Source organism: Neopsephotus bourkii, unplaced genomic scaffold (assembly GCF_033783945.1).
Source record: "Neopsephotus bourkii isolate Nb327-2 ecotype Australia unplaced genomic scaffold, CSIRO-AGI_Nbou_v1 NB_168, whole genome shotgun sequence".
In the NCBI taxonomy this organism is placed as follows: Eukaryota; Metazoa; Chordata; class Aves; order Psittaciformes; family Psittacidae; genus Neopsephotus; species Neopsephotus bourkii.
Genome location: NW_026900684.1, coordinates 18,309,505 through 18,330,095, shown reverse-complemented (window position 1 = coordinate 18,330,095; position 20,591 = coordinate 18,309,505). Strand labels below are relative to the sequence as shown.

General features: G+C 43.1%; 1 protein-coding gene across 2 annotated transcripts in view; it reads right to left on the bottom strand.

The window, feature by feature from the left end:
• The window catches only part of TNKS (tankyrase), a 138,380-nt gene extending 122,320 nt beyond the window's left edge, over positions 1-16,060 (bottom strand). Inside the window, exons 1-2 of one of the 2 annotated variants that reach the window (XM_061374200.1) lie at positions 15,524-16,060; positions 4,743-4,967 (exon numbers count right to left, since the gene is read on the bottom strand). In XM_061374200.1, the coding sequence (XP_061230184.1) occupies positions 4,743-4,967; positions 15,524-16,022 (724 nt within the window). In that variant the 5' untranslated portion in view covers positions 16,023-16,060. The remainder of the gene's footprint in view (positions 1-4,742; positions 4,968-15,523) is intronic. The other variant, XM_061374210.1, reaches the window with a different exon arrangement.
• Positions 16,061-20,591: the final 4,531 nt, after the last annotated feature.

Below are 20,591 nucleotides of genomic sequence, written 5' to 3'. Positions count from 1 at the left end.
TATGCTAAGGGGAGGAGCTGTACATTGAAAAGCCTGCTAGGTTAAAAAAGTTTTAGTTTACTTCCTTACTGTATCTTTCAAGTACAAAGAGAGTAATGGAAAAAAAATAAAAAATCAACTTCCTCAGAAGTTCTCTGGTCAGAGAGAGAAATGCACCTTGACATTTCCATTAGAGATGTTTCATAGTACTGGGACAGTAAACTCATCATGCCAAAGGATCTTTGCAGGAAATTTTAAATAGCCCATAGGAATACCGGAAAAGCATTTGTGTAGTGTCATAATAAGTAATACCTGATGGATTCTTAGCATTGCATGGACTAGAAGTAATTTCTTAAAACTTCTACAGTTTTGTACAGTGTTGAAGGGAGCTTTTTAGTAGCTAGAATTTGGTAATTTTAGGGAAATAAATTAAGTACACTTTATGTTCAGAACCATAAATCAAGGCATCACCATAGAAGATGCCCATGGTTTGCGTATTTGTGTAGTACGTCCTTAAAAACGAAGCAGATGCATGATACCTGAGATCACTTTCAGGCTAGCAGTCCTGTAATAGTTTTTATAGTACTTCACTGGAAATCCACTTGGGGGAAAAAACACAAAACAAACCCACCAAACAAAAAGCTCTGCAGAAACACACACAGTGGAGGGCAAAGCAAGCCCAGGCAAAACTGCATAAGCACAGCTTCTGTAAGGCTATTTTTAGCCTGCTTTTTTTAACAAAAAAAAGAAGAAAAAATTAAGTGTGTTGCACACACACAGTTTTAGAGAAGCTGTTACCACCCAGGAAATACCTTGGAGCTACTCCCATTCCATGTTCAGCAACCAGAAAACCAAAATAGAAATAACATGAAGTTACCCTATAAATCTACGACACCCAGTTTTTATGTCTGTACCCCCAATACCAACCCCTAACCTAAAAAACACCAGAAAAGACAATAATTTCAGAGTATTTAACAGGATGACATGACGGAAGACTTACATTTTTCACAGCTTGGAAAAGAGACATTTGAAGGAAGAAATGTAGGCCTATAAAATCACAAAGGATTTGCAGAGTACAAGTAGAAATAACTATTCGCTACTTCTCATGAAAGTCCTGAATGACTTGTAATAAAAGTCATAGAGAATAATATTTTGAAGAAAAGGAAGGGTTGTTTTCTTGCTACAAGACTACTAAATTGTAAAATTCTCTTGCTACGGAGCCCCTTCAAAGCCAAAAGTATAGCAGCATTTAAGAAATTATTAGACCTATCTTTCAACAATGTTGTGTACCAATGGCTATGTAACACAATCGAGATGCAGCCTCTGCTTTATCAAGTTCCTGAACTGCTGATTGCCACGAGAAAGAAGTATATACTCAAGCCATTCGTTAACCTTCACTTAATCTTCACTACACACCACTGCTGGAGAAAAGTGAGCTATGTGGATCTTTGGACTGCAGTAACCTTCAGATGAAGAAATAGATCATCCTTTCTCTCCAGCCCAACCTGCACAACAGTTGCTAACCTGACATCACAGCATTTCTCCAAACGCTCTGCAGAGTTCACCATTCATTCATTATTCCATGAGCAAACATGACACTGAGGAACAAAACCACTTTTCATTAGCTCTAGAAACAGTCCACAGACACCAAAAATACATCTTCCTGACAGATAAAGCAATCCTAGGAGCCATAAATACTGGAGAACATTTACCTAACAATTGGTTTTTATGCTTCAATTCATTTACTCCAAAAACTGATTACATAGCAAACAACACTTTAAATTGATTCAATTACTTAGCAACTAAACAAATCTGCAGCAGCTAAATATATTGTAAGAGATGGTCAGCAAACCAGCTAAGCACTGTTTATCACCCTCCAAGATCTCCCACATTTCCAGACCCAGGACACAAACTGCCTAAAAGTGCCACAGTGCCTATTCCTCCCAAACTTGGCACACTTGCATTCTCTGCCTTTAAGTTCCAACACTGTCCTATGATTGCAATATGCAACCAGTAAAACAGAAGAACAAGAAATCCCATCAGTCATTTGCTGGAGTTTCCTGGAGCAGAAGCTTGTACATAACCTGATGAGTTTTCATCAGTTCATGTACACTTCTTATTTCCACATAAGCTTCCCAGTTGTACCTATCAGTCTGAACTTGGCTGTACAGCTGAATATTCCTAGCACTTTGAGCATAAACATGCACACTCCATTCCAAGGCTAGTGCTAGACACAAGAGCATTCTATAGTTGTAGTGCAATCACTACCCAGCTTTTGCTGGACTTCCCACTCTGCTTCAATGCCTTGAGTATTCCTGCAAAAAATCATTATTCCTCAATGTGCTATATCTCCAAGCTGTTCAGTTATCCCTTCTCCCTTTTTGACCTATGAAGTGGCCAAAAGAACAGCATTCTATGCTAGATATGACAAAGAAAAGATGCAAACTGGGGTGGCAAAGAAGGGAAGGCAAGAAGATAAAGTGGAAAATGATCTCCCATTGTATTATTTGAAAGATGCCAAGAGTAGGTAGCCAAACAATACAGCTAGATGACCAAATCCTACACAACCTGCTTTCCAGACAGACATCCAAGTTCAGCAATAAATTCAAGGTTATGCCAGGATTTCCAGAGGCTGCTCTTCAATTAATGCATTTTAAAAACATGCCTTGATTCTTTAAAAAGGAACACTCTTAAGAATATGCTTGGGATTATTTATTTTTTTTACAGGTTATTTTCTTCCATCATATCTGCTGTAACAGGTATAAATAGCAGCACTGTACAAGTATGTTCCAAAAAGCTATTCAAGTATTCCTAATTAGAAGTTGTGCCCTAAGCAATCATTATTCATTATCCCTATGCATAATGTGTTTCTTTAAAAGACTTTGAGACAAAAAACTAAAGACCTTAATATAAAAGTTATATACAAAACCACTGGAAATAAACAGAAACTTGCCAAAACTGGCAAAACATGCTTGCCCACTAGATGGAAAATGCAACCAAACTCCCTGCAAACAAGAAAGAATAGAATTCTTTATCTACACTCATGTCCTAGCAGGTTTATGGAGTCATAAATCCCAAAGTAGCATCATACTACAGTGCATATTAAATCTAGTGACTGGTGACACTGCCTTCAGTAATAACTCTCACTTTGATTGACCAAGTATCTGACTGAAATACAAACACATGGATATTTGTAACTAAACTGAGCACAACCACATCATGCTTGCTTGTTTTCAATAAAATACATTTCTAAAGGATTCCCAGACTCCAATCTGCCTGCAAGTAGCTTTGTGAGGAGAACAGCATCTAGTCCCGCAGCCCTGCTCCATGCTGCCAAAGAACGCTACAACTGCAGTGAACAGCAGAAGAGCTTTGGGATTTGATCAGTACCACATACTGAATATTATTTATTTTATATATATATATATATATATACACACACACATATATATATCATCTTAGTCTAACATCTAGAGTCACAGAACAAATCTGAGCATGGAACACAGAATGAAGTTCTGTGTAATAGAAGACACAAATTTGATTCTGTACTTCCTTTCATGAAGGCCACAACTTACTAAATTAGACTATACCTTTAAAGGTATCACCAGTTCTTTGATCATGGAAATTAGATCTACATAATCTCAAATCACCGCCATCATTGCACATTAAAATTGATGTACCACAACCTCCCATCTTGATCTGATGTACCCAATCTCCTCCAAAGAGTACCAGAGAGCCTTTAGACAAACCACCCAAAGCGATAAAGCTAATGCAAGAACTTGTCCTGTAAGTTATGGAGCTTCCTCTGCTGGACTGTAACAAGTCTTTAAGCAAATAGATATTATCTGAAGCTCTGAAAATTGTGTCTTGTTCTATACATTGTTGTCCTAGTTTCATCTGTACCTGTTATTTTTCTTCCTTTAACAATCTTATGTTTGTAATTTTGATTGCAGTTCCTAAATACTGTTTTTCTCTTCACGTTCCATAAAAACCATTATGTTGAGTAGATCATTTTATTCAAGTTACTAGATGTGAGAAGAATTAGCACTGATAAGGAAGTTCAAGGAACTGGTCCAAGTGTTTTAAACAAAAAAAAAAATGAATAAAAAAGTAAAAATAGAAGTTCCTATTTAGAAACAAAGTGATACTAAGTACACTGAGAAAAACCATAAAAGTTAAAGACATCCTGACTGAAGAGCTGTTTATATGTTCTAGACACATTTAAAATGATTGAAGTGTTCAATTTGATTTGAAATTGCTTTGGCTTCAGGCTACAGCACATACACTGAAGATGTATAACCACTGTGAACAATGGTGTCCTGTAACTTGTATTGGAAAGCTCTAAAGGACTCATGAGATGTTTCCCCATACCATATAGAGTGAAAGGTTAACCATCTTTCTAACCACTAAGACAACATACAAAGCAGCCCAAAGAGCAAAGACTTTATCTAGTAAAGCTAGTTTTCTTGAGAACGACCAAGACAGACAAACCTCCATATTCAAACTTTGACTATTGTAATTTAACAGACAAGGAGACTTTACCTAACCTCCTCTGCTCAGTTTCATATGCAATTTCAGCAAGGCTTGTATTACAAACCTTGGAAAGTTAGCCTTAAATGACTATCACTATACCTACCTGCAAGCTTAGAAGATGTTATCTTTTAAGAACAAGCAGTATCTTTCATCTCAAGTCCAGCACAATAACAATTACAACTGCACAACACATGTATCTGGTAAGAATTTAAGAAGTGACAGACACTTACCAATACACACATCTATCTTCCCCTTGATAGCAGCTTCATGCAAAGGAGTGTAGTTCCAATTGTCTCTAGCATTTGGGTCTGCCCCTTGACACAGCAGCAGACTAACCACTTCAGCATGACCAAAAGAGCAGGCGTTGTGAAGGGGTATCAGCCCTCCATCATCACGAGCATGGACATTGGCTCCTGTCTGTAGCAGGTGCTCTACAACATCCTTCCTTCCAAAACCTGTAAAAGAACATATTTCTGTTCATTCATCTGGTAAACCAACATGATTTAATATTTAAAACTGTTTGCTTAGCCCAGTGTACAGATATCAGATGATATTATTCACGTCCCTCTTCTACTGCTTGGTTCATTTCACCAGCAAGGGCAACTATATTCACCTGCTCAAACAACAGTTGGAAGATCCACTTGAACTCATGACAGGGGTGAACAATGTTGTATTATAAATAGCTTCACTGGCTGCCACTGTCTCATGAAAAAGGTCTACAATAGGCTTGCCATTCTTTTTCCAGAAAAGATTATTAGGAGATAAAGGTGAAATAAACACTGTCTATTACAATGAAATACTTTGCAGGCTCCACTGTGGAGATGACAGAAACAGAACTTAGGTTCAAGAGGGACAGTTTAAGCTAAAACACAAGTGTTCATTTTTGTACCAGATTGCATCTCAAAGGTCAGATTCCATTTCTTATAAACCTCAGGGCTAAAAGCAGCATCACTGGAAATTTTAAAAGCCTGACACTTTAGAAGTTATTGTGTCTTCTGGTAATGATGGATACCAACCAGCTTAAGGATGAAAAATCCCATGTATATGAACTATGTTTCTGAAACAGCTGAATTAAATGCTGCAGCAAATGAAATTCCATCACAGTAGTGTTAACTGGCAGTTTATAAATTGTAGTAACTCCATAGATCACAGATCAGAAACATAACTAAAAACATTGTTTCTCTTCTTGAAAGCAAATACAAAGCTCAAGGGAACAGACAAAGAAGCTATCAGTTCTCCCTCAGATGACCCCAGCAAAATGCTGCTGAACGTGACAGAAATGGTTCTTAAAAGTCAGTACTCTCCACCGCAGGCAACAACTCATGCACGAAGACTTTATAAATCACAATGTTTCACCCCAGATCAGTAAATCCCTGGACAGGACCTCCATTTCAATGAATTAAGCCCCCTTTTTGCCAGAGTACTGCACTAGCTATAGCTATGCAGACTTATGGCACAGAATTAGCATGCTTTTCCCCCCAGAGTCCATACGGTGAGACCTCTAAGCCAGATCAAGCAGCTTTGCATCCAAACTAGCTTAATCCAGTTAAGGCTAATGTTCTAACTCAACATCCAGCTTTCAAACGACAGGCTAGCCATTCTGCAGGAATTTACAGTCTCCTCAGTGAAGCACAGAGTCCTTCAACATCCTCTCCTGAAGGGCATAAGTTTTCTAGACGCTGACTAACGTTATGGTTAAGGCAAGCACAGCAGCAGGAAAAAGCCCCTTTACCAAGATTTACCATGGTTTGAGTTTTGATGACAATTTAGCAGTATCTTTATTTCTGCCCCAAGCTAGCAGGTAGAACAGTCTGAGGAAGACATCATAGATACACACACAGATGCTCACGTCTAGTAGAAAGAGTAGCAGCTTACACTTAGTTAATCCTGTACTGTAATGTAGTTAAAGTGTGCCAGCGAGCAAATACAGCTTGGTTACTTTTGGATAGCTATAAGGATTCCTCAGCCCCCACTGTACAGAGCCTTCAGCTGCTTGAAGCACAGATGCTGGACCACTACAAATCACAAGTTAGCACACTTAGATACCAAAGTGTGTTTTCTTTAATACATGGGGCTGAACAGCAGTTGAGCAGCTGCTGCACAAGCTGCTGAGCCATACCAGCTGCCAGGAGGGGCCCACAACCAGACTGGTTCCCCCCTCAGCAATCCAATTTTAGCCCATCACTGCAGATGAGTCAAAGCTTTCTGGTACATTATATACTGATCACTTCATGTTAGAAATTACACTACAGAAATGGAAGCTCGCAAATCAAAACTGGTATTATTAAAAGTGATACTTACTTATCATGACAAAACTGCTAACAGAAGACACATTTATCTTAACTGAACTGTCAGCAAGGCCACTGCTACTGTAAATCACTGCAGCTTCTAACATGAAAACTGATTTGTTTGTTTGTTCCTGTTATGGAACAGTCAAGGAACATCACCTCTAAGTCTTCAAACAGAAAATGACAGCTTAAATGGGTACAACAGCAAAGGGTATCTGGTCCCACAGCAAAGCTAACAGGCCTGGGGAATAAATAGCAATAACCAAGCCCTCAAGATTCCCAAGTTTATATTGTTCATTTGACTGGCAAAGGAAAATTGAGAAAGACATGAATTAGGAAAGGATGGTTTCAACTGAACAGCAAATCAACAGATTTTATTAGCCTTTAGTTTTTATAGACTGAACTACTAAAAGGAGTGCTGAAACTAAATTAGCATTTGCTTTACATGTACTTCTGGTCTCTCAAGGAAAAACCACCTTACAGTGTCTGTAAACCCAAATTTCTTTTCAAGTTATTCAGTGTTGAGATTTTCAGGACTACACACACACACACTTGTTAGAGGTAGCCCTTGATAAAGATATCTTTGGAAACACCAGCAATAAACGCTTTACAGTTTTTGGTGACTTAGCTCTTCTGTTCAGTCCTCAAAAAGCACAGTAAAGGTAACTGTGATTTTATCCCACCAGACCACCCGCTTTTCAAAGCGATAAGTTATGGGAATAGCTTCCCCATCTCGACCGCAGACAAACCTGTAAAAACTTGAATTGACAAAGTACCAGAAAGTCTTCAAAGTGATCACAAAACCCAATCTGCCAAATTGGTTGTAATTACTGAAACTCCTGCAGTGTGGGGGTCACCTTTTAAAAAAAACCAGGCACATACCAAGCCATTTGCAACAGATCAAGCACATACAATTTGGTCTAAAATGAAGAAACTAATGTGATGGCATTTAAGATGATTTTAAAAATCTTACTCTTGTGTATTTCCAGTGCGACTTTAATTTGTAAAGCCTAAGAGTTCCCAAGAAAGGAACTGTAATCGAAGATCCCCAAAGATGATCAAAGAGAAGGTTCCTACAGATAACATCCAAAACCAGAGTAACTATGGAGAAGAGTCACATTTAAAGGCACAGAATGCAGGCTTGTTTTAGTGAGGTTCACCTCCCAGCTTTCAAAGCACACACATGGGCAGGGTCCTCTTATTAGCTTTGGCTATTTGACATGGGTAAAATGCACGAACTTTGCCTTCATTTTAGCTTCTTTACACAACTTAGAAGTTTCAGGCAAATCAGAGTACCTCAGAAAACATATTGTCCAGAAGAAAAAGGAAGCAATAATCCCATTACAATAAAGTAGTAGCAAGAGAACATCTGAAATTTAAGGGTGAAACACTCATTAGTCAAACCAAAGGCAAAAATTCAGAGTGACTGACAGGCTCTTAATTTCTCCAGTCATCTCACAGAAACAACTGAAGTGGTGAAAGCCAGGACACAGACAGCTATGAAAGCGTCACATAAATCAAAAGACAGGCACAGAATTTGGAGAAAATGACACTTAACTAGTTCTTTGCCAGGGCTGTATTCTATACCTGTCACTTTAGGCTGAAAGTGAGGGAAAAAAAAGGCTTTAGGTAGGAAACTGGCAGCTTGAGTATTAAGGTAAATAAAACTTTCAAGTGCTGTCAGACAAGACAGCACCTAGATACCACCAAATGCTTACTGCCAAGACCAGTCCTTTTCCCCTGTCACGTACTGCTCCCAGCCCACAAGGTTGTCCTGTCCCATCTCTCCTTGTGGCATTGAACCTAAGTAAGCAAGAGGCAACAGAGTGAGCAGACTGAATAACTGATGGTAGAAGGAATGCAAAGAAAGCAACAGGAGCATCAGTCGATACCCTGTTGGCACATGCTCCGGTTAGAACTTCCACATTAAACCTGGGTTCAGTTAGTCAAAAGCTTTCACATGGTAACAATTTACAGATAACTACTAATACTCCAAGATGCCACATAATCCATTGCCCAATTTCAAGACTCATTTTCCGAAAGTCTGGTAAAAACCCCAACCAACTATATGAACTTCCCACCAAAATCAGAAGAATGCTTTCCCCAGTGCCAGCCATACATCAGTCAGTTTGATCAGTTTAAGTACAGCCGTACTGTTTCACCCACTGCCCAATTAATGTCACTTGATCAACACAGCATGAATTCCTCCAAATGCTAATTCTGACCTCTGCAAAACTGCTAATATGTGCAGAGTTTAACTTATCACATGACAGACCCTAACTCTCACTAGCTGTTTTCCTCCTCCTTTCACTTGTTTGCTCTTAAGAACACATTGACTCCAGAAGGAGTTAGATTTTACAGAAGTGCATAATCACAGGTTAAGCACACCTGCAGGTATTACTGTGATCTTAGGCAAAGCAGGAAGGATGCTCTTATTAAATGTAGTCCCACTTGTTACAGCACTAAACATAACTCTCAGGAGAATATAATCCCTTGGAGAAGCACACATCTTAGAGACACGTGACCTTTTGAGAATGGTTTTAAACAATAAGCAAAAGGTAAAGTTCAAGCTAAGTCACTGTACATCTCTTCGCTTTAGTACTGCACATTCTGATACCAGATTCCCCCCACCCCAAGACAGGTCTTTCAAAAGCCACCAGGTACTTCTCCCACTTCACTTTAGTTTAACAAAACAAACTGAAGAGCCTTCAAGCTGGGAAAAAAGGCATCTGCTTAAATATTACTGAAGGTCTGAGATTTTGCATTTATATCCTCTTGTAAATTCCTTCAAAGGATTTTAAATAGGAAGGAGATACAAGTATTGCAAGACCACTCAAGACAGCAAATTACCAGCCACAAAGCAAGCTGAAACTTCGTAGGAAGTAATATGCTTGCGACAGTAGAGTTCATGTACTACAAATGCAACAAAAACAAGCAAGAACTTCAAAATCGAGGACAGTAATTTATCAATTCCTCTTTTTATATGAAAAAAAAAATCTGTATTTTGCAGGCTCTGAGACTGTAAGGCTGCCAGGATGTTTTCTAATTGACTGCACAATCTGCACTCTTCACTCTATCCATACGAATCCAGCCCAAAATTGTTATTATTCCTGCTTTAAGCTGCACAAGGCAGAACTGATCAGTGAGTTAGCTTTACAAACATCTGTTTGAGTAAGGTCAGACATCTCTCCTAGGGCAAGGATGTATAAGACAACAGCAACAAATGAGTCAGGGTAGTTTAGGAACAGTATTTCAAGCAAGGCTTTCCTGGACAACTTAAACTAATTTGATGTACACTGCACCACAGATGGATTGGTCAATTCAGGTATCTCTGCATAGAGTAGAAGCCTGTAATAAGTTACCAACAGCTTCTTGCTACTTCCTGGCTCTTCCTCAAGGAACACTCAGTCACTAGTTAATTTGTTCTGCCACCTCAGATCCTTCACACATGTTGAAGCAGCTTGCATTTTTATGATTAATAGCTTGCTAGTTGACAAATCAACTTGATCAGCTCTCTTCTGAAACTGACCACTAACTCTTCTCCAACCCAAGTGAAATCCCTTTGCCTTCAGGACTAAAGTCATCCAGAAGTTTTCTAAAGAATAGCTATATATGTTAGCCTTCAAAAAAAATATTTTACTCCCAACAGTTATTACTAGTGATATCAAAAACATGCTTACAGAGAACTACCTTTCCCAAATAGCTTTTTGCCATTACTATAGACCCAAGCAGAAAGAAAATAAAGGATCATCACTGATGGGCTAACAAATCACCTTAAATCATGTTTCTTCAAGCCCGAGTTTGGGGCTGATACCACCAAGAGCACTTCAACTTGTCATCCCAACTCTATACATTCCAAAAGCCACTCCAGAAACCTCTGCCTCGGTACAGAAGTGGGCATTAACCCACAGTTTAGCAATTACTGTTATTACTCTCTCTAAACTTGGGTTAAACATTAGAAAGAGAATAACAGTGAAACTACAAGAATGTGTTGCCTAAGAACTAACCTAAGGGGCTAACTTCATGATAAAAGAAAGAAGTTAAACTTCTCATTAAATGGGTGTGGAACCTGACAAGCTTATGATTGTGGATATATGAAGAAATTGGCCAGGACTCAGCTTATTTCTATCAGGTGCATTCACCTACTCATTTCTGAAATAGGTCGTATTACTAATGATTTACCAGCAAGGACTATGTCCAAAACCAGAACTATCAAGGTGTCAGCAGCAAATACATATCTATCCTTTTGTAAGCCTAAACCTTGTTGCAGAAGGCAAGAAGCAAATCCATCATAAAGCCAGCTCCTACAAATTCTTGCTGGCTCTGAGAAAAAGCTGGGATTTCAGACACAAGGTCACACAGCTGCTCCCCATCCAGGCATATTAAAGGTGGAAAAGACTTGGAAAGCCAGCCTTGGTATGTGAATGCTATACATGATGACACAGACACAAAAAAGAGCCATGAAAGCATCACTGCCAACCTGCTTCAAACACAATAGGCCAATACAGGCGGTCCCATTCAGTGATTCACAGAAAATATGTAGGCTGAGGGTGAAGTCCCACTCTACCCCATGCAGAGTTTACCTAAAATGTGACACATTATCGCATAGACTGTAATCATCCATAAAAAAAAAAGTTGAGAAGTCAATAACATACCCCAGGGTGGCGGGGTGGGCAGGGAGAGACTCAACCTCTCACACAGAACCACAAACTCATTTGGTTATGCTGGCAAAAAGGTATTTTGTCGACTATGTAACATCATCACCAAATGCAGGATTATCAAGCTAGTTTACAAGAACAGACAGCACAGGCATCAATTTTTTTTTTTAACTAGTGAGGGGCATATAATAAAGATGCTCATAATCCAGTGAAATCAACAACAGTTAAAGTCTTTCTCAAGGAAAAGAGGTAACATGTATCACAGTATCACAGTAAGTTAGAGATTGGAAGGGACCTCAAAAGATCATCTAGTCCAATCCCCCTGACGGAGCAGGAACACCTAGATAAGGTTACACAGGGACAATCTACATGTCTGTAGATTGAAGGAGGAGTGGAGTGAGTGCAAGGCAAGGAGGCAAGACAGTGGAACAGTTTGTTCTCACACAATGCAGTTTGAAGAAGAGAACCGTTAAGAACACAGGATACTCCAGCAAAGAGGGTGGAAAATACAAGAGGAAGCAAGTTATTTTTAATACAAATTAACAGTCCAATTATTTACTGAACTCCTTCTATTAACATGCAGAAACTGGGTCTTGCTCAAATAGTTGCTGAGCTACAAATTGCAGGAAGAGTACTTGGAGATGTATTATGTACAAAGAGGGTATAAGTGTATAACTCTTTCCTAGATACCTGCTTTTGGCTGCCAGTACAGCTAAAACCTTTAGCCAAACATACCTTTGCTTGTGCCCAGCAGAGCTGCTTTTTTAATTTTATTTTCTTTTTCGTAGTTATAAGCAAGCTAGTTTTCACCTGGGAAAAAAATGTTAAAGCTCTGAATACATTAAGACCTCCACTTAATGTCTTCTTTGTATTTTGAAGTCATTCAATCACTTCACTTTCGGGTCTTTAGAATCCTCTTCTTGGGTGCCAAGGGACAACATCCAAAGCCTGCACTGATCCCAGGGACCCAAATAATCCAGAATCCACACAGTTGTTGAGAGACTACTGAGCTTTCCTCTTTCCAAACACGTGTACCTCTATAGAAGAGTATCTCAGCTGACTTGCAAAGGAAGAGCTGAACACCACACATCCTGAAAGATATTCAGAATTTCAAGAGACTCTGCTAGAATAACAGTCCAGTTGGAGGATGAAAGGAAAATAATCCTTTGTTCAACATCTTCCTGCTTGCAAAAGAGGTCTCTATGACCCCGCTATGGCCTCAATATTAATTTCTGCCTTATTAATAGCTAACCAAAGCAGGTCAGATTTATTCAGCACACTAGCTGACATTCCAGAGTTGAAGAACCAATTCCCCCTCATTCAGATCAATTCAAAATTCACATATCCCAGAAAAAGAAAAAATCTGGGCAACACTTGCTTCCACTTCATGTGGCCATACACATTTCACCTAAAATTGGATAATGGACAAATTATTCAAAACCTTCTAGAAAGAGATTCAGATCTATCCCCAGCTTTTTAAATAACTGATTACAGGAATTTCAGTTCTCACCTCAACCCCAGCTTACATACGTGCTAAAGATTCTGAATGCTCTCAGAAGTCGCCCCTTTTATCTTACTTCTGCCATGAGAAAGGAGATAAAGGTGATTTTGAAACTAGAAACCTCACAGGGCTTAAGGAAACCTGAACTTAGTGCTTTTTACAAGAAACTAGAGTTCGGGAAGTTGTCCTTCCCTCTTACAGTAAAAGTAACCGCCTGGCACTGCTGTCAAGAAGGACATCTGACAAAACCAGACTGAGCTAGGGAGAAGTCAAGTACCCAGGGGAAAAAAACCAACCAAACAACAAAACAAAATCCAGCTACCCCCAGAACTGGGAAATTCAGAAGAAATTAGAAGAACTATTCCTCTACCACAGATGACAAGATCAGAAGCTGAACTCTCTCTCTTGTCATTTAAGAGTTTAGCTTCCTGAGGTTTTAAAGCAGCAGTTTAAAACACGGCATACTGCACTATCCAAAACTTGTTCCTCAAGTGAAGGCCATGGCTGATAAAAAATGAGCTATTATCCACAATACAGCTTCATATATACAGCAGATTCCTATAAGCAAACAAATTTTGTTTCTCCTTTTGCCTGCAAAGGAGAAGATCAAATCAACACACTTATCACTGGCAGATACATACTGCCTAAGATCAGCTGCATCCAAACAATGTGCTTACAGGCCATTCCAAAACACAGGACCCCAAGAACTCTGCACTAAGAAATCCGTCTAATGCTATTACAGATCAAACCCATTTGGACGAGACATACTGGAGTAATTTGAGATAAAATATGTATGGTAGCTAAGAAACATCTGTCGATCTAGAAAAACAGAGGAATTTGTTAGCTATGAGAACTTCATCTGCTGTTTTCCACGTGCTAAAAGGAAGCACCTTGCACTGCTATTACTATAACATCTTACTGACATTATCAACTTTCAGTGTCTTATCCCCCTTAAGAAAGTTTTGTCCATTGCTTCTCTAATCAAAGCAGAAGTTACCACCACAGCTTCAGCACTATAGTTTGTACCAGCACAGAAGTTCTTGGAGTTTAAGGGGAAGCAGCAAGATCTATTTTAAGTCTGAACCCCAAAACAAGCAGAAAAGACTCAAGATGAGCCTTCCAAAACATTAAAAACTTCATGCTCAAACATGCAATTGTACTAGCATTATGTTCCAGGGTTCATTAAAACGAAGTCCTTGTCCGTATCTCAGAAATTCACTGTGCACCCACCTGCATAAGGTTAGGCTTTACTGGTAGAGCTCAGGGATCAGAGAATGAAAGGAAACAGCCCAGGACTATAAGCTCCCTTAGGGGCATTGTGAAATGCGGACTGCACTTTGAAAATAAAAACAAGCTCATACAACCTCAGACAGTATTATCTGACTGCAAAATTGAACACCATTATCCACAGATCCAGCTAACACTGTGCCAGAAAATGCTCATTTTTATTACTGATTTCAGTAACAGTGCTTTAGAGCCACACACCAGCATTTAAATACTGACCACTCGAAACAGTCTTGTTACTGAGTTAAAGGTGGTGACCTAAAGCAGTTTCCTCATTTTACTTTTAATGTGAGCTTCATGTGCCCTGTGCCCACAGTGAAGACCACATCCTGTACAAAACATTCTCTTTATGGACTACAGTAACCTGTAATAGCTATATTTGCTAGAAGGTACTGTTTACTTCTTGTTAGTGTAAACAGGTTGCTTAAAACATAGAATCATAGAATAGTTAGGGTTGGAAAGGACCTTAAGATCATCTAGTTTCAACCCCCCTGCCATGGGCAGGGACACCTCACACTAACCCAGGTCACCCAAGGCTCTGTCCAACCTGGCCTTGAACACTGCCAGGGATGGAGCATTTACTAATTTTATGACATTATTTCTGATCACAGTGACATCTCATCTCTGCACTAAGAGGCATATTCTCTCCTGGGCACATCTGTAACTTCTATTAAGTGCTGCTGTTCCACTTCATCTCTCTTCCCAGCCAACTCAGACTGTAAGTGCTACAGAGATCCAGCAGCAGCTATGTCCAAATAAAACAGTTATAAAGCACAAGACATCAGCTTTGGTTCCTATCAATTCTATATGCATCACTATGGTCCCCGACTTTCAAAAACTACTACAACTCATGTGACTTCAAGCCAACTCTGTCCTGAACTCCAGTTTCTCACTTCCTAAGCACACATGCACAAGTTTGCAGCAGCGTATGTGTCGAATACAGAGGAAAAGGTCTATACAGCCTCCTTTACACTTCCACGATCTCCTCTCCCACTTGTTTTTCCATTTTATGACGGGAAAAAAAAAAAGATTTAACGACCGCCTCCCCACAATCTGCAATGAAAGGCTGCCGGAGAACTGTGCTCGCACTCTTCCTCTCAGCTTAAGTTCTCCCGACACACCGAGATGCTCGAGGGCCCCTTCACGGAGCTAGGGATGCTACTCCTTAGGAAGCAGGTCGGGAGCTGCACCCTCCCTGTCCCGACGCCCTCGCTGTCACTGCCCTCGTTGGGAACGGGAAGCCGGACGCGCCCCAGCCCCTCCCCGGTGCCGGTACCCACCGGCTGCGAAGTGGAGCGGCGTGGACTTGCGTCCGGCCATGTCCTTGGCGTTCACGTTGCCCGTGTCCACCAGGCGCTTCACGCGCGTCACGTCCCCATTGCGGCAGGCCTCCAGCAGCTCGCGGAAGGCCCCGCTCGCCGCGCCCGGGCCCGCAGCCTCGGGACTCTCCGCCGCCGGACTCGACGCAACTGACGACGACGCAGACGAGGAAGAGGACGAGGAGGAACTGCTGGAGCTACTGCCCGAGCCCGCCGGGCCCGGGGCGGCGGCGGCGCCCGCCTCCTCCGAGCACTCCGGGGCCGGAGGCCGCTCGGTGTCGGGGGGAGCCTCGCCTTCGGGGCCGGCCAGGCTGTGGCGCTGCGCGGCGGGGGTGAGATCGGCTGGCGCCAGGCTGGGGCTGCGCGGCGGCGAAGCGGCGGCCGGCGGCGAGGCCGGCCCGGGCGGCGGCGGGGGGTGATGATGGTGATGGTGGTGCTGAGAGCGACGCGGCGCCGCCATCTTCCCCCTCCTCCGCTGCCCCGCCGGCCCCCTCCCAGCCCCCGTCACTGCGGCAACGGCGGCAATCCCCGCCCGCGCTTCCGCCAGCACATGGCCAATCTCAGTGCGCGGCGCCCGGACGTGACGCCCCCTTCGTGACGAGCGGGGGGCGCGGCCTCACTGGGACACGCCCCGTGGCGGGGCAGCGGCTCTGGCCTGCCCCCTCGTGGCCGCTGCTTGCCGTGGGGCGGGGCGGAGAGGGCGGAGCTCTGATCGGTGTCGGCCCCGTCGGGGTCCGAGTCCCCGCGGCGGCCGCCGGTGCAGGGAGGACGTGAGCGGGAAGGGAGCGCGGGGGGCAGCGCCCCAGCCCCGCCCCAGCCCCGGAAGGGAGCGCGGGGGGCAGCGTTCCTCTCCTCTCCGAGCCCGCTGTCACAGCTGGTAAGCGGCAGCTTCCTCTGCCTCCGTGCCCGGGAGGGCGGCACCAGCTCGCTCGGACACGCCAAGGGCCGTGAGTTTAGCCCCGCCCTTGGCCAGGCGCTCAGCCCGGTTCCCCTCACGCCATCCTCCCGCAGTATGGTGTCCTGCGTTGGTAGAGATCAAGCTGATGGAGAAACCTAAGTGAAGGCTGGCAGTTCTTCACAAGTTGGTTAGCTAAGCTGGAAGACTCATTCATTGAAGGGAGGAAAGCAGTTTTGGGTTAACCCTGTTCTCCAGGGCAAGGCAGCCACATGCAGCAAATAGCAGAGATTGGCAAGTGAGGAGGTCCATCCGCATCAGAAACAGCGACTTGCAGAGGGTAGGCAGCAAGGCAGATGGTGGCTGTTGGTGCTGAGGGTGAAACAGAGAAGTACAGGGATGTTGGGGACCCAAAGAGTCTGTGAGTCCCTCTGTGGATGGGACAGATAGATCTGAACTGTGTGTGAATAAACAGAAGCATTTAAATAAGGAATTTGGTTTGGATTTGAAAAGCAGCAGGATGATGAGAACAAAGTGCTTCTGGCTTACGGGTATCTAGGGAGGATATAAACACCAATAATGGATAAACTGTTAAGTTGGAAAGCTCCAATAACTGCCACCAACAGACAAGGTTCACTTACCTTAGCTTTAATCTGTGAGCACAAGGGAGAGTCCATTGACAGGAATATCAACAGCAACAAATCCTGGAGGAGTTCCAGTACACTAGGTCCTGGGGCTGCCAGCACTGACAGGTATGAGGAAACTGATGAGGAATTTCTGTTAAGGGACAGATTATGGCTAATGCTAGCCAAGTTGTACTGGCAAACGGATCTGCTTTAGTTGTCTGGCAGGGAAAGAGCTTTGGGAAGTGTTTGTGTAGCAATGTGTGATGTGCTGAAGAAATGCTGGGCAGGTCTAATGGTGGGGACACAGAAAACCGTGACTGGTGGAGCAGTAAATGAAGATCCACTCAAATGTGCTGGCTCAGTCCTTGTTCATGCCATGGCTTTGAAACCATGCGCCTTGACCAGGCACTGAAAGAGCTCAGCAAGACTTCCTTGACACCTGAGTCCAAATAGACTCATATAATCAAGCAGGTTGGAAAAGACCTTTAAGATCATTGAGTCCAACCTTTACTCCAGGACTGCCAAGGCCACCACTAAACCATGTCACTGGGGGCCTCATCTACACAGTTTGTGAACACTTCCACGGATGGTGATTCCATCACTGCCCTGGGCAGCCTGTTCCAATGCCTGAGCACACAATCTAAATGGGATCGCCTCAGGGATGTGAATAGCAACGAGTCAACTGCCACCCACCTGCCACAGCTGTGCTTCTCAGTCTTTTTTCAATTCAAAACTCCCAAAAGGACTATCAAGAAGGTAGCCTTAGACTGGACATAAGAAAGATTTTTTTAACAATGAGGGTGGTGAGGCACTGGCACAGACTGCCCATAGAATCTGTGGCTGCCCCATCCCTGGCAGTGTTCAAGGCCAGGTTGGATGGGGCTTGGAGCAACTTAGTCTAGCTGGAGATATCCCTGCCATGGCAGGGGGGTTGGACCTAGATGATCTTTAATGGTCCCTTCACACCCAAACCTTTCTGCAATTATATGAAAGCTGTGCCTGGGAAGGAACAAGTAAAAGGATTAGGATTCATGGTATGAGACCTGCCCATGGGAAAGTGGGGCCTGGACCTGAGTTTCACAGGGTGCAATGCCCAGCAGTTCTGGCAGTGCACCTCCATTTCAGATCCCCACATTTAGCTTGGGGTGCTTATCCCATTGCAGCCCTCAGTTTTGCCAAGCCTCCACCTTCCTGCCCCACATGTACAGCAGCACTGCTTCCCTTCGAATAGATGTGGCAAGCAGCAGTGCTCTCTACCCCAGTACCTCTCTTTCCCCTGCCCAAAGCATGGGCAGGATCCCTCCAGGTGCTGCTATCACCATTTGTACACGGCTTGGTGTGCCTTGGGGTAGACTCATATAATTCCTGCAGAAACAGTAAGCAAAACAGTGTGGGAAATTAAGTTCTGGGCAACATTTCTTCATCCTTACAGGATTTCTCATTAAGGTCGAGGAGGAAGATGGGGAGTAGTGTTCAGTCACCCCATTGCTTGTTCCAAGGCCTGCCACTGAAACGGCTTCTTCAGTCGCTGCCAAAGCAGGAACCTGGGGTTTTAGTATCTGGGCTGTGTGTCTGGTGGTGTGGAAGGCAAGCACCCTCCCAGGGGTGCTCAGTGCTGGTGCCAGAGCCCATGCACTTTGCAATAGCCACAGTGCTCCCCACATCCACTTGCCTCAGTGGCTTCATGCTTCTGTTGAGCTAATTTAGGCTCACATCGTGTCACAAGTGGCTGATTACATTTGCACCTCTTGTCCTGCAAAGCCCAGAGCCAGGCTCTGAAATGTCTTTGATAACTCAGTGTCTTTTACCTGACCCAGGAGAGAGGTGCTTTAGATAGAAATCTTATTAATGATGCAGTTGCAAGGCTCAGTGAAGTGGAGGCGCCTCAGACTTCAGCTGAATAATTAAATGCCATCAATAAGACTTTACAGGGCCACTATTTAAAATTAATAACTTCAAATGCAATTCTGACATATAATAGAACCCACTGGAATGGATTGCTGGCAATTTTACAGCCACCTGCCTCTCAGCCCCAGCTGATGACAGCTCGGAGAGGGGCTGAATATGTTTGAGCTCCAACAAATAGGAAATGGCTCCAAAACCAGCATCCAGCCAGCATGCTGGTGCTCATGTTTAATGGAGTTCTAGGATGCTGACAGGTAAATGTAGAGGAAGTGAGGGAGTCCTGTTTGGAGAACCACATCTCTACCTAAGCAGATGGGAGGACAAGGGATCATTTAGGTCTGTAACAAAAGCTGTATTTTCTGAGAAACAAAATCTTCCCTTTCCCCAGACAGTATCTGTCTTGCTCACAACTGGCAGGTTTAACCATGGTGAATGTGCTTAGGAAGTCAAGAGACCCATCCCTGGCTGTCTAACTTACAGATTTGCATACGTGTGCAAATATACAGTACAATAAAATGTAAGGTCCATGGGGAAGCACTAGAGCTTTTCCCCTTGGACAGCCTCTGAGCAGCACTGGGGACATCTCTGTGGAGCATGGTTTTTCTAGCTTAGCTGCATTCACCATCTACAGTAGCTCATCAAAGTCTGACTATGTGTTGCATGACTTCTCTCCCCCTCCTCATTACCTTGGGGAGGCATTCAGCTCCTGCTGCTTTGCATATTTTGTAACAGGGGGTTTCATAGGCAAAACTTCCCCTGCCCAGGCCAGCTCCTCCCTGGCTGTCCTTGCATGCTGTCAGAAAGATGTGTTTAATACAGGCCATGACCTCTAACAGTGGGTAAACAGAGATAAGTGCTTCTCCTCCTGGTATTTTTCAGCTGTCTGAGTCAAGCAGCTGCTTGAAGTGTCCCCAGTGGAGGGATTTGTCCAGTTGTCCTGTGGGAAGCAAAAGGATAGTGCAGAGTAGCAGCCTTGCAGGTCACACTTGCTGCAGATCACAGAGCAACAGGAAGCCTGCCCTGGCTTCAGAGACGATCTGTAGTGCTCATGGGCATCATGGGGTAGGTGGTCCTCAATAATGGTGCTGCTTTCTTTGCTTTTACCTGCACAAGGGAGGAAGAAAATCAGCTGCAAATTTGATGGTGGGGTCAATTTTCCCTGCAGAGAGCTTTTCTTTCTAGAAACATCATCTTGATTTAAAAACTTGACTTTGATAGCGACAGGCTGAGGGGTTTTGCATGTAGAGAGCTGGAAATGAAGCCATCAACTTGGCATCACAAGAGCAATTGGGCAAGACGCTGGGAGAAGAGAATTATTCTTTCCCCAGGAGGAATTAAATGTGCTGCTTTTGAAGTAGGGAAGGACAGTGCTCTTCCCTGCATGTGGAGATGTTTCCCAAGTGATGTGCAGGAAAAGACACAAAAACTGGGTTAGCCCAAATAAAAGATTTACTGACTCAATCCAGGGATGCTCTGAAAATAAATGAGTGCAAGACTGGAAACTAACTCTAGATGGGCACAATTTAGCAGCTATCTGTAATCTGATCCTAGGGTCAGGATCTGACACCAGCCACACAGGAAGGATGGGAAGAGTTTTATCCCC